Source organism: Suricata suricatta, chromosome 6 (genome assembly GCF_006229205.1).
Source record: "Suricata suricatta isolate VVHF042 chromosome 6, meerkat_22Aug2017_6uvM2_HiC, whole genome shotgun sequence".
In the NCBI taxonomy this organism is placed as follows: domain Eukaryota; kingdom Metazoa; phylum Chordata; class Mammalia; order Carnivora; family Herpestidae; genus Suricata; species Suricata suricatta.
Genome location: NC_043705.1, coordinates 24,017,401 through 24,036,371, shown reverse-complemented (window position 1 = coordinate 24,036,371; position 18,971 = coordinate 24,017,401). Strand labels below are relative to the sequence as shown.

Below are 18,971 nucleotides of genomic sequence, written 5' to 3'. Positions count from 1 at the left end.
GCAGAGACTCTGTGGAGAGAAGGTTATCAGAGATCAGGTTTAGGGGAAACCCTGAGTTGTTTGAGGAGATAGTACACTGCCCCGAGGCTGCCAAACACACACCTGGCCTTCATCGATAAAAGGCAACAGTGTCTGAGCAGGGGTAGGGGGTGAGGGGGAGAGCATCATTCGTCAAGGAGAGAGGGTGGAGATCATGTGGCGGGGTGGGGGCCTCTGGTGGGGAGGAAAGAATGTTGGAGGCGTTCAGGCTGAGGTAACAGGCGGCAGCTATGGAGGTCAGAATGCGCCCAGGGGCTGACGAGATCCCTCTGCAAGGAGGGCGGGCGCGCAGGGCACCCACTGCTTGGTCTCCACATTGGTGTGAGGGCTGCCGCTGTCCTGCTGATCAGTAGCTCCTGGGGCCGTCTCCGTTTGCGCCTGTTCCCTCCCCTCTGGAGCTGTGGGCAGGATGGCAGGATGGTCCTCACACGCACTGCCCTTGCCTGTCCTTGCTCTTTCCAGTGGGCACTCAGGGCAGAGTGGTTCAAGAATAGAGGAGACGTGTTTCTGCCCAACTTGGAGCTGTTTGCGGCCTGCCCTTAGGAGGGCCAAACCCAGGAAGACTGAGCCTGGGAACCTTCCTTTGGAGGACAGCATTTCATCCCCATTCCCAGGGAAGCAGAGAAATCGTCTGCACCAACTGGAGTCGGACTTTGACCCTCTGCTTTGGGTCCTGCTGGTTTCTTTTTATAGTGCTGAGGGCCAGCTCTAGTGGCCCTAGCTCACTCGGGACCTGCTGCCTGCCTCTCTCCTGAGGCCAGGCCTCTGTATTCTCATCCAGAATCTTTGTCTAAACAACCAGGGCTAGAGTGGGTGTGGGAGGGTGGTATGAGCCAGAGCCTAGAGAACACGGCCGGGGCAGGAGGGATGAGGCCTCAGACACTAGCCCTGAAACCCAGTGGTGGGTGAGGGAGCACCAGCCCCTTTAGTGGGGCCCATTTGTGTACTCCATGCTTGGGCGCCTGAGGAACAAGGGGCCTACATGGAGAGCTGTGAACCCAGCTCACAGTGAGGGAGGGCCCCCTGACAGAGATCAGGTGTAAGGGGGTCGGACCAGACCCGCTTCAGTAGGAGTATCTGTGCGGTCTGAGAGGGGGCTTATAGGACCATACACACTCTCCAACGTTGGCCTCTTGAAACCTTTATTTAAGATGGGGGGACCATCCCTCTTCCTGTGCAGGGGGCCAGGTGAACCCTCAGGGGTAGCAACTAGGATAGATGGTTCCCTGGGCCATCTGTGCCAGGGATGCCCCAGGCCCAGGCTCCACTCCCCAGCCCAGGTAGAGAAGAGCCATGGGAGAAAACCCTTTTCTGGGATGGGATCAGGGGCCCTGAGACACACTGGGCTTCCTGTGTAGAAACTCGTCCTGGAGTTGGAGCTCTGGCAGACTCACACTGTGTCCTAAGATTTGCTGAGAATTCAGACCAGGGCGAGGGGTGGTGCGTGCTCATGGGGTTTAGCCTCTCCCTGCGCGGCCCCTCTTCCCCGGGGGGCTCACTGCCTTGCCCTATTTCTCTCTTGGCAGAATGCAGAGCCAGAGCCCCGGAGCCTCTCCCTTGGCGGCCATGTGGGCTTCGACAGCCTCCCAGACCAGCTCGTCAGCAAGTCGGTCACACAGGGCTTCAGCTTTAACATCCTCTGTGTGGGTACGTGTCATAATCTGGCCAGGGGGTGGCCCCAGACAGGGGGTGGACAGGAACCTTCCAAGGGATGGAGTGAGCGCTGTGCCCGGTCTGCTTGTTGAGCTACAAGGGACCTCCTAGGCAGACAGACACTTTGAGGGTCATGGCGAGGATTTGATTGGTATCTCTGCCAGGGTCAAGGAGAGATCTTGGGGGCCTGACTCCAGTTGCCTCAAAGAGTAAACAAGATCAGGCGTGTAAAGTGCTTTATAAGCTGAGAGTCTCTATTACAGAGGTTTCGATTTGTGTGTTTATTTTAAAAACATTTACTCTTGTTCCTACTGTGTGTCAAGAACACTATGGTAAATGAGACTGTCCTGTGATAATACCGTGCATGAGCTCCAGCACGCATCTGAACAAATACAGCTCCAAACAGGGAAGCTCTAGGAGGTTCCATGAGCCTCAAGGGCAAGGGCACAAAGAGCTCCGCCATGCCCTCCACAGGTACCTAAGCCCTGGCATCTGCTGGGCTCTGGGTGCCCCTCAGGAAGCAGCCTGTCCTGAGCTGGATAAAGCTAGATGGAGCAGGAGGCCCCTGATGGCTTCAGATCCTGGCCCTGCTGAGCTCATGACCAGCCCAGGTCCAGGAAGGGTGGTGTGCAGAGCAGGTGATGGGTCCCACTGTGGCCAAAAGAGGCTCTACTGTCCAGTGGATCTCACAGCTACCTGGCTCTGCCTCTTCCCCACACCCTGAGGAAACATTTCTCACATCCCACGTAGCTATGGCTTATGTCCAGGTCGGCCTTTTGGCTTTTTCTTCCACACGTTTTTGAGGCCACCAAGAAGGGGTGGCTCCTGGGGACGAGGACTTCAAGGAATGGAATTGGAGGCCTGCCCCTGTCTTCTGTGTGGAAGCTGAGGGTGGTGAGCCCTACCCATCTTAGCCAGCAGCCAGGGACAGCCCCGTTTCTAACCTTTGACATCTCCTCTCCTCCACTCCTTGTTCCCCAGGGGAGACTGGCATTGGCAAGTCCACATTGATGAACACGCTCTTCAACACGACCTTCGAGACTGAGGAAGCCAGTCACCATGAGGAGTGTGTGCGCCTGCGGCCCCAGACCTATGACCTCCAAGAGAGCAATGTGCACCTCAAGCTGACCATCGTGGACGCTGTGGGCTTCGGGGACCAGATCAATAAGGATGAGAGGCAAGAGGCGGGGAGGGCAGCCCTGCCTGCTCTCATGCCCCTCCCCCCTGTCCCCCATGGTGGTCTTGATTCTAACACTCTGCTTAAGCACGCTTCCTTCCAAGCTGCCGCCATATAAATAGGCAGGCCCCACATTCCATGGGCGCCGGAGGAGGGCCTCTTGGAACACCTGAGGTCCTGAGGACCTGTTGGAGGTTAGGAGACAGGGTCGGCCACTTGTAGCCAGACAGGGAACCCCAGTCAGAAGCTGCTTGTCCTCACAGAGAGTAGGCTGGGAGGCAGCCCTGTGCCCTGCGGCTCGGTGCCTGCTCGGGAGTGACGGAGCTGTCTCTAGTTACAGGCCCATAGTTGACTACATCGACACGCAATTCGAAAACTACCTGCAGGAGGAGCTGAAGATCCGCCGCTCGCTCTTCGACTACCACGACACGAGGGTCCACGTCTGCCTCTACTTTATCACTCCCACAGGGCACTCCCTCAAGTCCCTGGATCTGGTGACCATGAAGAAACTAGACAGCAAGGTACCACCCCCTTAAACTTGTGCCTGGGCTTTCTCCCCTGGGTTGGGGGCTGCAGTGGGACTGCCCACTGTGGTCCTCAGGGGCTCTGCTGCTCAGTTCTCTGCGCTTGGCCCTGTCTGTTTTCTCTTGCATTTTCCCCTACTGCTCCAGTGGGTCCTCATCACTCTGGGCTCGTTCTGTAGAGCTCAGTCTCATTCTGTTCCTGAGCCCCTTCCTTCTAGCTGAATTATTTCTTATTCTCAGGTCAAAGCTGGGTTTGCCCAGAGAACTAATTTTAGGGCTGGGTGGTGGTTTGAGGGAACCAGGGCTGTAAGAAGCACCATAGTCAATTGTTATCACCTATTAGAAAGGCCCCAGGAGGCTGGGTTCAGGCTGGGACTGTCCATGGGAGCAGCTCCATCTCTCTGGCCCCCTGCCCTTCTGCCCAGGGATGTGGCCTGGGCAGGGCTGTGCACAGTCAGGCAGAACTAACCTGCAGCCCTTCACCCCTCATCCTGGCAGGTGAACATTATTCCCATCATTGCCAAGGCTGACACCATCTCCAAGAGTGAGCTCCACAAGTTCAAGATCAAGATCATGGGGGAGCTGGTCAGCAACGGGGTTCAGATTTACCAGTTTCCCACTGATGATGAGGCTGTTGCGGAGATTAATGCAGTCATGAATGTGAGCATTGGGCACTGGCCTTGTGGGCAGAGGGGACTTGGAGCCAGTACAGATCTGTGACACAGCCCTAGAGACTCTGGTTCCCAAGATTCCAGTCTTAGTTTCTTCAGAAAAGATGGGTGGGCATCTGGAAGCCAGCCAGTCCTATGTCCTCCGGCCAGGAGATGGGAAGAATTGGGTATTGGTCTGGTGCTGGGCCTTTCCCAAGCTTAAGTTTCACAAGATAAGGATGCAGGGCAGGAACTGAAACCTGTAGGTGTAAGTAGGCAAGATGCCAGAGCTTGGGAATGTGGAGGAAAGCCAGGCTCACAGGTCCTGTGAGGCAGCCTCCAATGCCCCCGGGGAGCCCAACGGCCGAAAGAACTCCTCGAATGTGAGGAAGATGGGGGTGCAGGTTCAGCCTACTCTCCTATTTGGAGGTTCTAGGATCCTTCTCCAAAAGAGAGCCAGGAAGTAAGCATCTAGCCAGGCCTTGTTCAGATCTGACAGAGCCCTCCCTGGGGCCAGAATGGTGAGGGAGGGTCTGTTCGTTAGTCTGTCCACCCAGTGCTCACTTATACTTGGGCTCCTTTCCAGGCGCACTTGCCCTTCGCTGTGGTCGGCAGCACTGAGGAGGTGAAGGTGGGGAACAAGCTGGTCCGAGCACGGCAGTACCCGTGGGGAGTGGTGCAGGGTAAGTGCCTGGGGGCAGCACATCCCCCGGTGGGGAACCTAAACTCAGTCCCCTGGCCTGTGTCCTCCCTGTGACCATCCAGTGCCTGTGCTGCCTCTGGAGTCTGCCAGTAGCACTGTGACTGCTGTCCTGTGCCCTTTACTCCCTGTGCCCGTCTGTGTGTCCGCCTCATGCCCCACGGGCCCTGTGCTTTCAGTGGAGAATGAGAACCACTGTGACTTTGTGAAGCTCCGGGAGATGTTGATCAGGGTGAACATGGAGGACCTCCGAGAACAGACCCACAGTCGGCACTACGAGCTGTACCGGCGCTGCAAGCTGGAGGAGATGGGCTTCCAGGACAGCGATGGTGACAGCCAGCCCTTCAGGTGACATCCTCTGGGGGGCATGAGCCCATCTCCACAGTCACAGGCAGGCTTGCCGTTCTGGCAGCTGCACCTGGGTGGTGGGTGGGGGGGTGTCTCATGAGCCAGGGAGAGGGGTGTGGGGGGTGTGCCCTTTTCCAGCTCTACCCCATCCTGTTCTGCTACAATCCCACCCTCGGCCTCTTCTCTGTGGGTCTCCACAGCTTGCAGGAGACTTACGAGGCCAAGCGCAAGGAGTTCCTGAGCGAGCTGCAGAGGAAGGAGGAAGAGATGAGGCAGATGTTCGTCAACAAAGTGAAGGAGACAGAGCTGGAGCTGAAGGAGAAGGAGAGGGAGGTGTGTGCGGGCTCTGGGTTGGGGTGAGGCCAGGTGAGGGAGGGTGGGGCCTGGCCAGGCTCGCAGGAAGCCCCTGCTCCTCCTCTTCTGCTCCCAGCTGCACGAGAAGTTTGAGCACCTCAAGCGGGTCCACCAGGAGGAGAAGCGCAAGGTGGAGGAGAAGCGCAGGGAGCTGGAGGAGGAGACTAGCGCTTTCAACCGCAGGAAGGCCGCGGTGGAGGCCCTGCAGTCCCAGGCCTTGCACGCCACCTCGCAGCAGCCTCTGAGGAAGGACAAGGACAAGAAGAAGTAGGTGGTGGGCCTCCTGCCCACTCGGGCTCTTGCTCCGTCCTGGGCGCCCACTCTGTCCTACTCTTGGCTCCTTGAGTCTGTGGTTCTCACCCATGCTCTGCCTAGTCACCATTTGGCTCTTGGTCCCACCTGTTTTCCCTGCCTCATTCTTGTCCTCCTTTCTTTTCCTCTCACTGGTGAGCCTGATATCTCAGGACACTGGGTATTTGTGCATGCTCTGTCTTGCACAAGTAACCCCTTGCTACCCTCCCACCCCAACCTTTCCCTCTTCCTTTCTCTCTCTCTCTCTCTCTCTCCCGCTCTTTCTCTCCCTCTCTCCTGGCTCTGTCTCAGGCTCTCTCTCTGTCTCTCTCTCTCTGCCCCCCTCCCCCTCTTCTGCAGCCCCTTCAGAGCTGGGATGGTGAAGACTGGGCCAAATAGGCAGGGTATAGCCCCTAAAAGGGTATAGAGGTCTCAGAGAAGGTCTTTCAAGCCCGGAGAGGGGCAAGACCTGTGAATGTCCACATTTTCAGATTCCAAAAGCTCCTGTAGGTTTGCTCAGGCAGGCGTGGTGCATGCCCCTCATTCTCTGATCTGGTGGATGCAGGACCCACGTTGATTGGCAGGTGGCTGCTTGAGCCCAGGCAGCACTGGCCCTCTGGGCACTCTGCTCACTGCCAGGTACATGGAAGGACAGCAGCTCCCTGAAGGGGCTCTGGGAGTCCTGTTCCAGAGAGGAGCTGCCCTTCAAGTAGAAGTTAGAGTTGGAGGAGAGAGGACCAGGGAGGGTAGGCTTTGCCCAGCCTCCAGGAGTGCAGTGAACCTCTTGGCCAGGTGGGGGCAACTCTGAGTCATTTCTGCTCAGCCTTTTTCAAAGACTCCACACTCTCAGCTAGAGTCCAGATGCCCTGGTTCCTAGGGGCCTCCCAGCACCCCCCCACCTCCTTCAGAGTCCTGTACCTCTTCACACTGTGGGTTCTCATCCATCCCCGCCTCTCCCTGCCCCTGGCCTGTGTCTGGTACCATCTATCTCTTGTCAGCTGAGGAACTAAGCAGGTGATTCCATTTTTACCCTGATTCTCGGGTTCTTTGAACTCCCATGTCTTCTTGGAATGTTTGGGAATGTGTGTGTTCAGGCCCTTCTTTCCTTGGTGGCATGGAGGCTTGTGGTTAATGCCATGCAGCGCGTGGCCAGCTGTGGTTCTGGGACTCTCCTTGTGGCATCGACACTCTCCCTGCCCCCAGTACTGCATTCCCCAACACGCACACACCCACGCATACTCTCTCTCACTCTCACTCCAGCCCTATCACATGCACAGACTCAGGCACATGTCATCCAACACACACAGCCCCCAGGACACATAAGCACAGAGACATCTAAGGGAAAAAATCTTCATGAGCTACTCTGTGGGGGAGTTGAGGGGGACAAAGCCAGGCATTTAGGAATGAATGCTAGTTCTTATTCCTAAGGCCTGCCCTCTACTTTGGGACAGACCCCTCCCCCCTCCTTTCTATAGTCTCCCTCATCCTGCTTCCCCTGGCCCCACCCCTTGTGCTAGCACTCTTGGCAGACATGATCCCCTGCCTGTCCCCAGGGAGGACCCTAGCCCCCACATTCCCCTCAGTCATATGAATTTGATCTCTGCTTTGCGTTTGCTTCCAGCCCCAGCCCCAGATCCAGCTCTTGGCTTGGTGAGCCTTGGGGCTCTGTGAACTGGACTCTATGTGGGTTTCAAGCTAGGAGCTAGGAATCCGGTTTCGCCTGGAAAAGGCTGTGTGGGACTGCATCCCAGGTGTTGGCATCTAAAGAGACTGTGCCCGGTTCCCTGCCAACTTGGCCCAGGCTATCTTGTTTCAGAAAAGGCAGGCAGAGTCTCCTAGGAGATAAGCTATGGAAAGACCACCCAGACCCCAAAGACAAGGATGTGTGGCCAGGTCAGGGCTAGGAGGTGGGGTGCAGGCTGGTTGCAAGGGCACAGCTCTCGGGGTGCGAGTTCATCCATGGTGTTGGGTCTCCCTCCTCCTCCAGGGTGGCCTGGGTCTGGGAAACAGGTCTTGGCTGCTTGCTGGACATGCCAGAAAGCTTCAGTCAGTTTGGCCTCCGGAGGAGTGCTGGCCTGTGGGGCCAGGAGTGGGACAGGTAGGGTGGCCACGGGCGCACCTTCCTCTCGTCCTGGTGTGTGAGGAGTGCTTTCAGGGGCTGGGAGTGGTTTTTCATGACAACCAAGAGTTGAATTGCTTTGATTGGTTATATGTAGTCTTCAGATTTTAATCCAATTTTGCAAAATTACTTCCCAATCAGATCTTGACCCTCAGCCTGGGATGCCACAAACTGAAGCGAATTCTCTGCTTTGTGCGCCACAAATGCCAAACTGACTGCCCTTTCCCAGCATCCAACTTGCTGTCTTTTGTTTCTGTTTGATTTGGTCGTCTGCGTATCTTTTAATGTGTCTGTTTTTGTTTTGTTTGTTTTATTTTTATTTTTCAGTTAATGCACGCACAGACTTACATGTCAAGAGTGGACTTTAGACTTTCATGTGTTAAGTTGCTTGAGTTACACCTTGTGACCCTTCTCCTCCCATAACAATGGTGTGAGGACGGACTGGGAGCCGGTACAGACTCCAGTGTTTACAGCCTTGCTTTGTCCCTGCCCCACCGCCAGGCTGTCCGGGGCCTGGCAGGCCACCCCTCTCTATGCAAACACATCAAAGCCATGAATGCTGGAATCCAAGACTGACAAGGTTTATTTTTTTCAGAGCCAGTGGCTGGTCTTCCATTTACAGTGTCACTATTCCTTGACGGAGCAGTCATGTGCCGCTCTAGCGAAGGCCCCGGCCGGCGATGCTCGGCCTAATGGTTCAGCGTCGGGACGGCAACTCACACGGTGTCCTAGGTGTGGCCGCGTGGTCCGGTATACACGCTGCAAAATCTGCCCGATCCCCCCCTCAGTTTAATTTTTCTAACCTAGACCTTAATTTCAATAATAACTTTTAAGATATTTCTAAATTTTTATTTTGGCACAAGCGTAAAGACAAATAATATCCTCTCCCATTATTTTCGTAAGTAACCCAGATTCCCTGATTTTTTAAAAACTAAAAATATCTCTAAACCTTTCTTATGTATAAAGGATCCCTATTCTATTTAGGGAGAGGTGGGTAATAAACATCCTGTGATGACAGTGTTTGGAATTTCTTTATGGATGAAAGTGGGACACAAGCGAGACTACATCCAGCGTTTTCAATGCAGATGTAAATGGAACAGCAGCCCAAAGCCATTGTCTGTGCGCTCCACAGGTTCCACCCGTACACAGGGACTCCTCCACGTGCGTGTTAAGTGTTTGACTCCAACTAAGAACTCCCCCAAACCAACCCTGCATATTCCAAATGCAAAGAGTACTCCGCCGGGAAAGTCGTTGTTTTCTGTGTTCCTGGCCGAGTTGCAAGGCAAAGACATGAAGGTGTCGTGTCTGATGCGTGTGGACTGTTTAAGAAAACACTACCAGCCAAGGAGCTTTCCCGCCTCCACTGCATTCTTCAGGGGATCCTTGTAAGGAAGTCCTAGCGGCATCGATTCTCCTACGTTCCCGTTGGTCTGCGAGCCACTGGGAGTATCAGGGCTGAGAATATGGCGTGATGAAGTAGGAGATACAAATTGAGTAGGTGAAAGGATCTCATTTAATGTTGATGGAGCACTGTGCTGGGCGCAGGCTAACCAGAGTAACACGCAACCCTGCCCTCAAGGAGCCCCCCGTCTAGTGCGCTCCCTAGTCAGAAGCCTGGGGAGGCGCACTCATTTATTGTTGGAATGGTCGTTTGTTTTTCATGTCCTCCGTCTTCCTGCCCATCGCTGTTTCCCCTCTTCTGCCTTGGCCTGCTTTACTGATTTCCAGGACCAAGTCCTAGCTTCATCCTGCCCTTCTGAGATGGGGCTCCATTCAGAGTGGGGAGGAGGGGTGAGCCGTGTGTGTGTCCCTGAGGCACGGCAGGAAAAAGGCAGCCTTGCCCTCCTCACCAGCAGCAGAGAAGGTCTTATGGATGTCCAGAGTGAAACTGCTGAGTGTCATGCCGTGACCAGGGGCGGATCCAGATTGTGAGGGGCTTCAGCCTGGGCATTCAATAGGCAAATCAGCGTCTACCTGAGGCACATGTGGACTGTGAGTGGCCTGACTTTAGGGGGATTATATGTGTGAGAGTGTATTCATTTGGGCTAAAGCATGATGTTTAAGATTGCCTCTGTCAGCTAATGTATTTCTGGAGACGAGGCTCAACGACCCAGAGGTTTCGCTGGTTAGATAAGAAACACAGACTCCTGGTTCATGGGCCAATTTGGGGACACAGTCTGTCACCCATTCACCACAGCCGAGGGCTGCACCTCGGGCATACTGGAAGGTTAGAACTGTGGCTGGTTCCCTTCCTGTGGGTGCAGGGCTTCCCAGCATCTCTCGGGAGACCTGTCACTCTTATACTTTCTGGGGTCTGAGCTGCTCCCACAGGTCCCACGGCTGTAGTGAGCCTAGCTGCCCTCCTCTCCCTGCGCTGTTTGTGTTTGGAAGTCTGTCTTCAGCCGAGACCAAATTAATCCATGGTGCACAAAACGGGCTTAAAACGTGCCATTATTTAACAAGCCGCCCCGTCCAGGGTGCAACCCCTGTCTGCAGGATCTGATTTGCCTCTTCTTTTCAGAATCATCTTTTGGCATTATTGGGGCTGTCAGCAGAGTCATGCCAGCATTTGCCATCATGTCTCTCATGAACTATGTTGGTTTTGGATAGAATCATATAATTTATTGTCCAAACTGAGACTTTCAGAGTGAAAGCTGGTCCTGTTATAATTATGCCAGATCAGCAGGAGTGAGCTGGGATGGGCTCCGGCAGACGGGGAGGCGTGGTCACCCCGATGATGGCTGGCCTGAATCGAGGTGGTTTGTAATTGTGCAGACTGACCGCGTAGACGTTTCCATGTGTCTGTGTTTGGGTGCTTGTCAAGTGGGGCTCGTGTTACTGGATGAGAGGCCCGAGGGAAGTGTGGCTCGCTCGCCTGTTACGTTAACAAGCTTTTCTCAAGCTGCTTCACTTGTTAATTCATTTACTCCTTCGTACATCGACTGTTTTTGTTCCTTTCCATTCACTTTGTACTTTTTTTTTCCCATTAAATTTTGCATTTATTTTGAGTTTTCGTGGTGTCTTTTTTGGGCAGTAGCTTTTCTGATTTAACACATTTCCTAGCCTATTAATCTGCTGCGACTGTGGTAAAATACAGCTTGTCTTTTCTGTGAACTTTGCAGGGTTGATCAGCTTCGATAGGAGTTTTGTTTTAATAGTGAGTCCTGCTGTGGGCATCTGTGAAAAGCTCTGGAATGGGTGTGGGACGGAGGGAAGAGTCATAGTTAGGAAAGAGCCTATGGTCCATGAATCTTGAGTGCGTGATTGGGTGCAGGACATGAGAGAAGGCAAGCACTGCCTTTTAAGAGTTTACATCCTTGTGGAAGAGGCTTGACATGGGACAACTAGCATCTGAGTTCTTATGGTGTGTCAGGCCTTGTTCTAAATTACATCCCATGCATTAACTTCTCTAATCTTCATAATTATCCCAAGATCAGACACTATTTCCCTCCACTTTATAGGTAAGGCACAGAGAGGTAAAGTAATTACCCAAGGTCACACAGCTAGTAACTAGTGGAATTGGGATTTGACGATTCGTGGTCTGTACCCTTAATTCCTGAGCTATATCTGCTCCTTGGCAACCCAGTGGGATGATGGAATTACAGTGAAATGTAGCTAAAGGTGTGCAACATGACAGTGTGGGTTGGTGGACCTGAGATGGTTTGGTAGAGCTGGGATGCCCTGGTAGGTGAGTATTTGGCTGAAGAAGGGCAGACGTGGTTGAGGGAAGCGGTAACAAGCTATGGGTCCCTTTGTGGAGGAGCTCTCTCTGCTGGGCACTAGGTTAACCACTGTGAGGAGAGGGGACTAAGGTCAGGGAGCGGATAGCCCACCAGGGAGACTTATGTGCAGACATAATGAATGAGCCGCTCAGGTCTCCCTGTGGGGAGGCAGGTAGCAGGGCAGCAAAGTCTCCACTGAGCTTTGAAGGACAAAGGTTTCCAGGAAACCAGAGGAGACAAAAGCCATACTGGTAGAGGGATCAGCATTGTACAACTCAGCTCACCCGTCCAGGGGAAGTAATATCTGGACAATATTAAAAAGACCCAGGAAGCTCACCTCCCCTGTTCTTAGCCCATCTGTCCACGTCTTCTCCCCTCTCCATTGTCTGCAGCTACAGTCCTTCGCCAGTCCCTCCCCTCCTGTAGACAGGGACAAAGGCAAGACAAATTGTGTGCATACTTCTCCCACCACAACAATCCCCAATCTCTGATCTGAGGTGGGATAGTTGCTTAAAAAAAAAAAAAAAGAAAAAAGAAACAAAAGGAGAGGAAGATGGGACCTGGAATCCCAAGGCGAGCCTCATCAGTCTAAACACTTTTCTTAGACTTCCAAGGGGTTCTTAGGCAATGCGGAAGTTTGCTTTTCCAAAGAGCAATACTGTTACTAAAAGATGGAGCAACAGGCTGTCCCTTTTCTCAGAACAGGGCTCACAGATCTATCTTCTCCTTTCTCTGAGAGGTTAGCTTTGAGGACCCAGCTTACTCCCGGAACCACCTAGTTAAGAGGGCGAGGAGTCCCTGCAGTTCTCCAAAGTCAGGGACAGCCTGAGCCAGAGTGGGCGTTCAGCATGAGCCCAGACTCCACCTGCTGCGGTCCCCCCTCTCAGTGCCAGGGAGGAGGCAGGGGGCAGCTGTGACCCCACAGCACGCTGTGTCTTGGCCTCACCATCAGTGCTGGGCTACAGATAGCCATGGCTGGGCCCCAGGAGGCGATATTCCAAATATATGGGACTATCGAGTCTAAATGCTGGATACCCAGCACGTTTAGAGTTAGATTCTGATGAGTTTGAAAGGAAGTATAGTTTATTTTTACAGAAGCTCCAACGAGCCAGTTTGTGTGGAGAACAGGCAGAGATTCACACAGACACAATTAGAGTCTATCTGGACTCTGACCACTTTGCATCTAGTAGCAGGTTGTATTCCTCACAGCTTAGCCCATTTACAGAGAACCACTCCCAGTGGCAAGACTTCACAAATGACTGCTACATGTGCGGTTCAGTCATTCAGGTCCCCGACACTGCTGACATAGCTCCGGGGGCAGCTCCACCTGCTGGCCACTCACGCCCAGACAATGGCTCTATAGCGTCCTGCTGTCTGAGAGACAGCTGGCTTCTCCATCACAGCCACTCGAGTCCTCCCCTTCTAGAGTACCGTGTGGGCGCCGGCTCAGCCTCAGAATCTGCTCATCTCCACCTCAAGCTCTCAGAGCTGTGTTTCCCCATCAGGGCTCAGCTGCCGAGATCATTCCTAAACGTAAAATTCTTCTAACGTAGTAACCTACTTTGCTTAAGAGTAACAAAGGAAAAACACATTTGAAGCTTGATCCAGTTACTGTACATTAAACAAAGCATACTTTATGATCCAGTTCTTTTGAACAGAAGACGTAAGTCATGGCCAAGTCAGGGGACATGTATTTGGAGAGACAGTCCCATTTTTTGCAATGATGGGCAGGGTCACTGGCACATGTAGTGCTACACGTATGCTTGGTTGAAGTCTGGGAAGCTGGTAGAACCTGGCCAGCTCTGGTAGGTGGAGCAGCATGAGCTGGTTAGGCAGAACCAGTCTGGCCCTTTGGTCCTGAGCAAGGCCCACTGCTGGCCTGACTCCAATTCCCTTAGGGGCCCACACCAGTCCGTGCTGGATAAGGAAAGAAAATAAAGCTGCAGTATGAAAATCCATTCATTCACGCTGCTCTCAGACCCATGGGAGAGGAGAGAGCAGGGTCTTGATCTGTCAGATCCCAGCAGGGACCCCGACCTGCCTTTTTTCCTCCTTATTGCCTTCTGAAGACTCAGGAGCTTTTTCTCAGTAGCTTTCCAGTGCCTTCTTCCTTTCTTGTTATAGGATCCATAAAGCTTCGAATTTAGAGGAGTCCCAGCAACAAGGGGTTGCTGTAATGCTCTGCAGGGTACTAGGGTTGAGGCAGAGAGGTTGGGAGGGAAACAAAGTTGTTTGAGTAGGAGGATGACTACAAACTTCCAAGGTGCTGCTTTACAAGTTCCTTGCAGTGGTTCAACTGCTCGATACTGACCTGTAATTAAAACAGAGTGGTCATCCTTGAAGCAGCACCATTTTACATTCCAAATAAAACAACGAGTGCTTAAGTGTTAGCATAGAGTAATTTCAGGAAGATCCAACCATTAAGAGCATTAACCCCACCATCTCAGGGACATCCACCTTGAACCCCAGTAAAACTGTCATTAGTTTAACTATGCAATTCCATCTTACCCTGTCCATCCTCAGGTGTTCACACCCTTCAGTGCCTGCCTCATGGTACCCTAGTACCTGGTGCCATATAGTCTGATAAAAGGGGTGGGGTCTGAAATTTACAAGCTGCAATATTAAGCTCAGGGATGCTTCATCCTGAGCTGGACACATCCCCCGGACTTCAAGCCATCCTCTTGACAATAAGGGCTGCCCCTAAGATAAAGCTCTTGTCACTGTCAAGAAATTCACCCACCAGTTGGTCCGGTGAAGGGAACATGTACCCCATACTCATCCAGAGGGTATGCCAAGTGTGCAAAGCCTAGCCCTTAGGTAGACTCTTCACAGAGTCATTGTGGCCAGAACATCTTCTGGAGCCCACAAGAGCCAAGAGGGGCGTTGTGTACCATTTTGGGGGCAGAGTGTATCCGCTAAAGGGGCAAAACTGAGAGCCTGGTCCAGGGCAAAGTTGATGTCTACCTGTGCTTTCTTTAGCAGATCAGATATAGGAGTACACCAGTCGGGCATGAGCCTCTCCAACTCTAAGGTGATGATGACCAAGGCCAGTGTGGAGCCCTTGAACTGCAGCAGCTGGTGGCCCGCCATACAGTGCTGCAGCTGCCTGGTCAGGGACGCGACGTGGAGGGAAGGATTCCTCTGAGGCAGCAGCTCCACCACATGGGGCCAGCCCAGGACCACCAGGGCATGGAACTAGAGACCGTGGTTTTTAATGTTAGAACAGAAAACCCCATACCTTTCATATATCAATGACCCAAAGTGCAAACAAGTTTAATTTCCATCAGGGAACATCCAATGTTGCCCACCCCCTTTCATTCATTCCCATCCGTGGCCCCACAAGGGACTTGAAGCTTAATACTCATTCTGTGGCCAGGCTGAGCTTCAGCCTTGGAGAGAAAAGACAATCTGCTTTGTGGCATGGTCATTAAGAGCTTAAAGTACCTAGATGACAATGTTTCAGTTCTGAAAAACAGGAGCATACCATTCAAGATTACCATAGCAGAAAAGTTACTTGTATCTGTTTGACAGCAGAGACACTGCAACTTGGCAACAGAGGCCAGTTTTCAGAATGAAACAGCCCTTAGTGATTTAATCTTCATGCTTCCTAACCCACCAAAACCCCATACATTTCCACATTGCATAATTTTGCCTTACTAACCAAATCATTCCTTAAGGATGACCATCATTCCCTAACAAATACCAACTAATCCGATATTTTTTAAGTGCCAGATCAATATGGTCTAAAGCCTCAACAAGAATCATGAGTAGGTGAATAAAGACAGCTAAGTGAATGTGTGTAAAGTGTAGCACAAGCAGAAAGCTTTTTATGTACAGTATTCATAGAATGGAAAGTCAAATATTTTTGCAGTGTGTATTTAAAGAGAAACTCACCACAACAGTGCCGTCAAAAAATCTTTATAAAGTTAATCTATTGTCTTTTAGAAGTGGGAGTCTGGTAGAACTGTGTTGGATTTAAGATCATCCATTTTCCCTCTTACATATGTCCTGAGCCCCGTGGGTCACCTCCCTGTGGTACGTGTGAGGACGTGTGCACGTCTGTGCTTGCCATCCTACGTTGTGAACAACTGTTCCAAAGGCGCACATGAGTCTAGGGCAGACTCTGCAAACTCCTCCTACTTACTATGGTCAAGAAGTCAAGCGGCACCGCAATATAGAGGTCCCAGTGCAGTCTGTCCAAAATAGCCAGCTCCATCCTCCGCAGCTCGCCCGGGGTATAGCCAGAGCCATAGTGCTTTATGAAGTCTTTTATGCGTGGAATTAACTGTAAAAAGAAAATAAAGAGGCCAAAGCCCTGTATCATGTCATGGTAACTTGTTTTCTTATCCAGGGGAACCGGGCATCCGTGACCCTAGGAGAGTTGTCTTCTAGTGATGTGCCACTGAAAATGCTTCTGACAGAAAAACCACATCAGACTTTGGCCATGTGTCAAGCCCCAGGTAGCTATGACAATGTGTAGTGAAGGTCACATGGTCACCCGTCCCTCCCCCGCAAACAAGGTTTTGTTTTAATTTGCAGTGTAGTTTTTGCACCCTCTGCAAGCAAGTTTTTGTTTAATTGCAGTGTTATGTTGATTTCAGGTGTACAATATGGTGTTTCAATGCAAACAGGCCTCGATCCACGAATGGGCTCCTGCTCATGCTCAAAGGTGCTTTGGAGGGTGGGGCTGTGCCGTGTACCCCTTCCCTCCCATTCAGCTGCAAGAACTCACCCACAGTTTTTATTCTTATCACTCCTGCTCCCGATCCCCACCGTGATAACTTGTCAGAGAGAGCAAAGGTAGGTTTTTGAGCTTCCTGGTGAACACCAGACAGGCTCACCCACAAAACCTCCCATGGTTTTGGCAACACTATAGCTGCAACTACATTTCCTTCAACCTTGATTTAAGGCGGTTCAGTTCTGGAAACACAAGGACTTTTTCCCAGAGGGACTTGTAAGGCTTGTCTGTGAGTACCAGTATTCAAGTACCAGGTGCTTTACAGACTGGTCTACTTTTTTAGGTAAACCTAGGATTATTGTAACCTCCACAGATACTTCTTTTAAGGGTCATTTACTTGATTTTTAGTTTGAAGAAAAAAGAAAGCCTTTTGTGGGGGGCACACATTATATTCTAATGAGCAGGGGTTGAAAGCATTTTTAGTGAAGGTTTGGAACTGGACACACAAGTGATTTTTTTCTTATCCCTCAGACCTTGAACTCAGCCAAGGGGGGCCCTGTGGAAATGACAGCCTTCACTATTCCTAAAGGGGGAGAGGTTTTGGAGAGGGAAGGAGGGAGGTCTGGGAAGTGTATTGGAAAAGAATCTTTGAAACAGAAACTACAGTCAAACTGCCAAGTTTAACCAAGCCTGAAGCACCTGTGGGGGCATCTTCTCTACCCCGGGCACATGACCCTCCTGCCTCTCTCAAGAGAAGGGTCCCAGTGTCCCTGAGGACCAGCTTCAGTGACACAGGCATGTTCTTAAGTCTCAACAGGTTTCTGGCATGGACATTAGGTTTGGGAGGCCTTTTTCCTAGCTCAATAACAAATGTTTCTGTTCAGTGGGAGGTGGGACCAAACATCAACCAATAAAGATAGATCTACCCAGAGTTCAGGCCTCTAGGTTTGCTGGACTAGGAGAATTCAGCTGTTCTAAGTACCCATTTGGGGGCCTTGGGGTTGAACAGGGCTAAAGGAGGCACAACAGGGATCCTGGGAAGTTAATGAATTTTCCAAAAAGCCCACTATTTCTAAGGGCACAGAGCTTTCCAGAAGTCTGAGTGCTCTGGTGTAACACTCCTATATCTCAAAAGCTGCCCAGAGTGGCCTCCCAGGGATGCCTACCTCCTCTTCTTCGTTAAATTTGGCAGCAAGTCTCAAGGAAGTAATCATGACACAGTGGAGTAATCTCTCTCTTATCTGCAGTATGGAACAAACACATTTGGCCAGAATATGAATGCCAGGAACAAATGGTCAAGCACAGGTGGGTTTCTTTGGGAAATTAAGTTTTTTTTCCCCCTTTTTTCAAAAGGACATGTATTGTATTCCTCCACAAATTAGTGCCATGTTTTACATTTGGCCAGTGAATATGCCTCTGATTTCAGAACCACCAATGACTTGTAAGTAATCCTTTGTTAGGGGGATGAACCGATGGTAGGAAATATAGCAGCATTTCAGGCAACACATCATGGACACAGGCCGCAATGGCCAGATCCAGACAAACACACCCCACCTCATCACACAGTAGGTCCTTTCCCAGCTAAGTCCCCTCAGAGGGACAGCCACACAACATTGAGGCAGACAGGCAGGGTAGTGGGATGTAACCCTCTGAGCATCTGGGATAGTGCACCTTTCAGGCAGCAATCCGGAGCAGAGGTCTGTTTTCCTCTCCCACCCTCTGTTACCTTCCCCACAGGCCCCCTACCTTTACTGAAACCAGTAGGCGGCTGAAGGTAGTGAGAGCCATGTTAAAAGTAGTTTGGGAGAAGTTAAAAATGTTCTGAAGCCCCAGGAGCCACAACACGACTTCCTGGACCTTGTGGCAGATCTCAGCCTGTTGGAAAGAGGGGATGGGGAAAGGCAGGGAAGGTCGTTGGTGGCCAGTGTCGGTCTGCCTCTGGGCACACACACCTGCTGAAGGTCACGAGAGGGGATGTGAGAAGTCCCTGCACCTTAAACCGCGGTGGGACTAAGTGTCTGTTGCTCAGGGGCTCACGGATTGAGATGGTCCTCGAGCCCGTTTTGGTCCCAAGCAGTTTCCCAACTCAGGTCCTCTTTCGAGGCACCTACGGAGAAAGGCGCCCTCTCTGCTAGAGGGGCTCGAGACTGCCTCCTGGTGCCTCGTGCATGGCACGCACCTGGTGAAGGTCCCCGCCTCCAGGGTGCTGCTCCACCTGGGCGCGGGCGCAGGTGGAACCCGGCCGCGTCTCCCGTGCGCTCGCGGGGAAGGGGGTGAACGTGGTCCCGGGAGGCTCCGGCCGCGGGGCCCGCTACCTGGAATTGGCCGCCACGCCAGAGGCGCGCCTCGCGGCCCAGAGCCAGTTGCAGATTGGCGACCAGCCGGCGCTCATCCAGAGGGCCTCTCCAGTCGCACGGCACCCGCAGGGTTGTGGCCTGGAGAGGTGGCCTCGGGAGCTGCGGACCTGGCGCGACGCCGAGAGCCGGACAGGCAGCTCGAGGTCCTCTCGGTGACGGCCCGGAGAGCCACGGGTTCCACCAAGGCTGCGGGAGAGGAACGCCGCAGGCCGCTTCGCCCAAACGCGGCTGTGATCTCACCGCTGGAGACGGAGGCTGGGAGGGGAGCCGCCCGCCAGAGGCCATGGCGAGCGCCGACTCCTGGGTCTGGGTCCCGGCATAGCCGGCCTTTTATAAGCTGACGCGGGGGCCTTGCAGCT

The 18,971-nt window shown here is 52.5% G+C and overlaps 2 protein-coding genes across 7 annotated transcripts; one reads left to right on the top strand and one right to left on the bottom strand.

Moving 5' to 3' along the window:
* The first annotated feature begins 1,565 nt into the window (after positions 1-1,565).
* On the top strand, positions 1,566-15,905 carry SEPTIN8 (septin 8). 6 transcript variants are annotated; one of them, XM_029941892.1, is made up of 9 exons: positions 1,566-1,686; positions 2,674-2,869; positions 3,210-3,390; positions 3,892-4,053; positions 4,630-4,726; positions 4,923-5,091; positions 5,292-5,424; positions 5,522-5,712; positions 14,557-15,905. In XM_029941892.1, the coding sequence occupies exons 2-9, from the start codon at positions 2,703-2,705 to the stop codon at positions 14,720-14,722; spliced, it is 1,266 nt and encodes a 421-aa protein (XP_029797752.1). In that variant the 5' UTR covers positions 1,566-1,686; positions 2,674-2,702; the 3' UTR covers positions 14,723-15,905. The 6 variants fall into 6 exon arrangements, with proteins under 6 accessions (XP_029797752.1, XP_029797751.1, XP_029797750.1 ...); XM_029941891.1 differs by having other exon boundaries at positions 3,204-3,390; positions 14,560-15,905; XM_029941890.1 differs by having other exon boundaries at positions 3,204-3,390.
* Positions 15,037-18,897, bottom strand: CCNI2 (cyclin I family member 2). The gene is made up of 5 exons (XM_029941167.1): positions 18,367-18,897; positions 18,002-18,130; positions 17,422-17,496; positions 15,722-15,862; positions 15,037-15,042 (listed from the first exon to the last, which is right to left on the bottom strand). The coding sequence occupies exons 1-5, from the start codon at positions 18,895-18,897 to the stop codon at positions 15,037-15,039; spliced, it is 882 nt and encodes a 293-aa protein (XP_029797027.1).
* Positions 18,898-18,971: the final 74 nt, after the last annotated feature.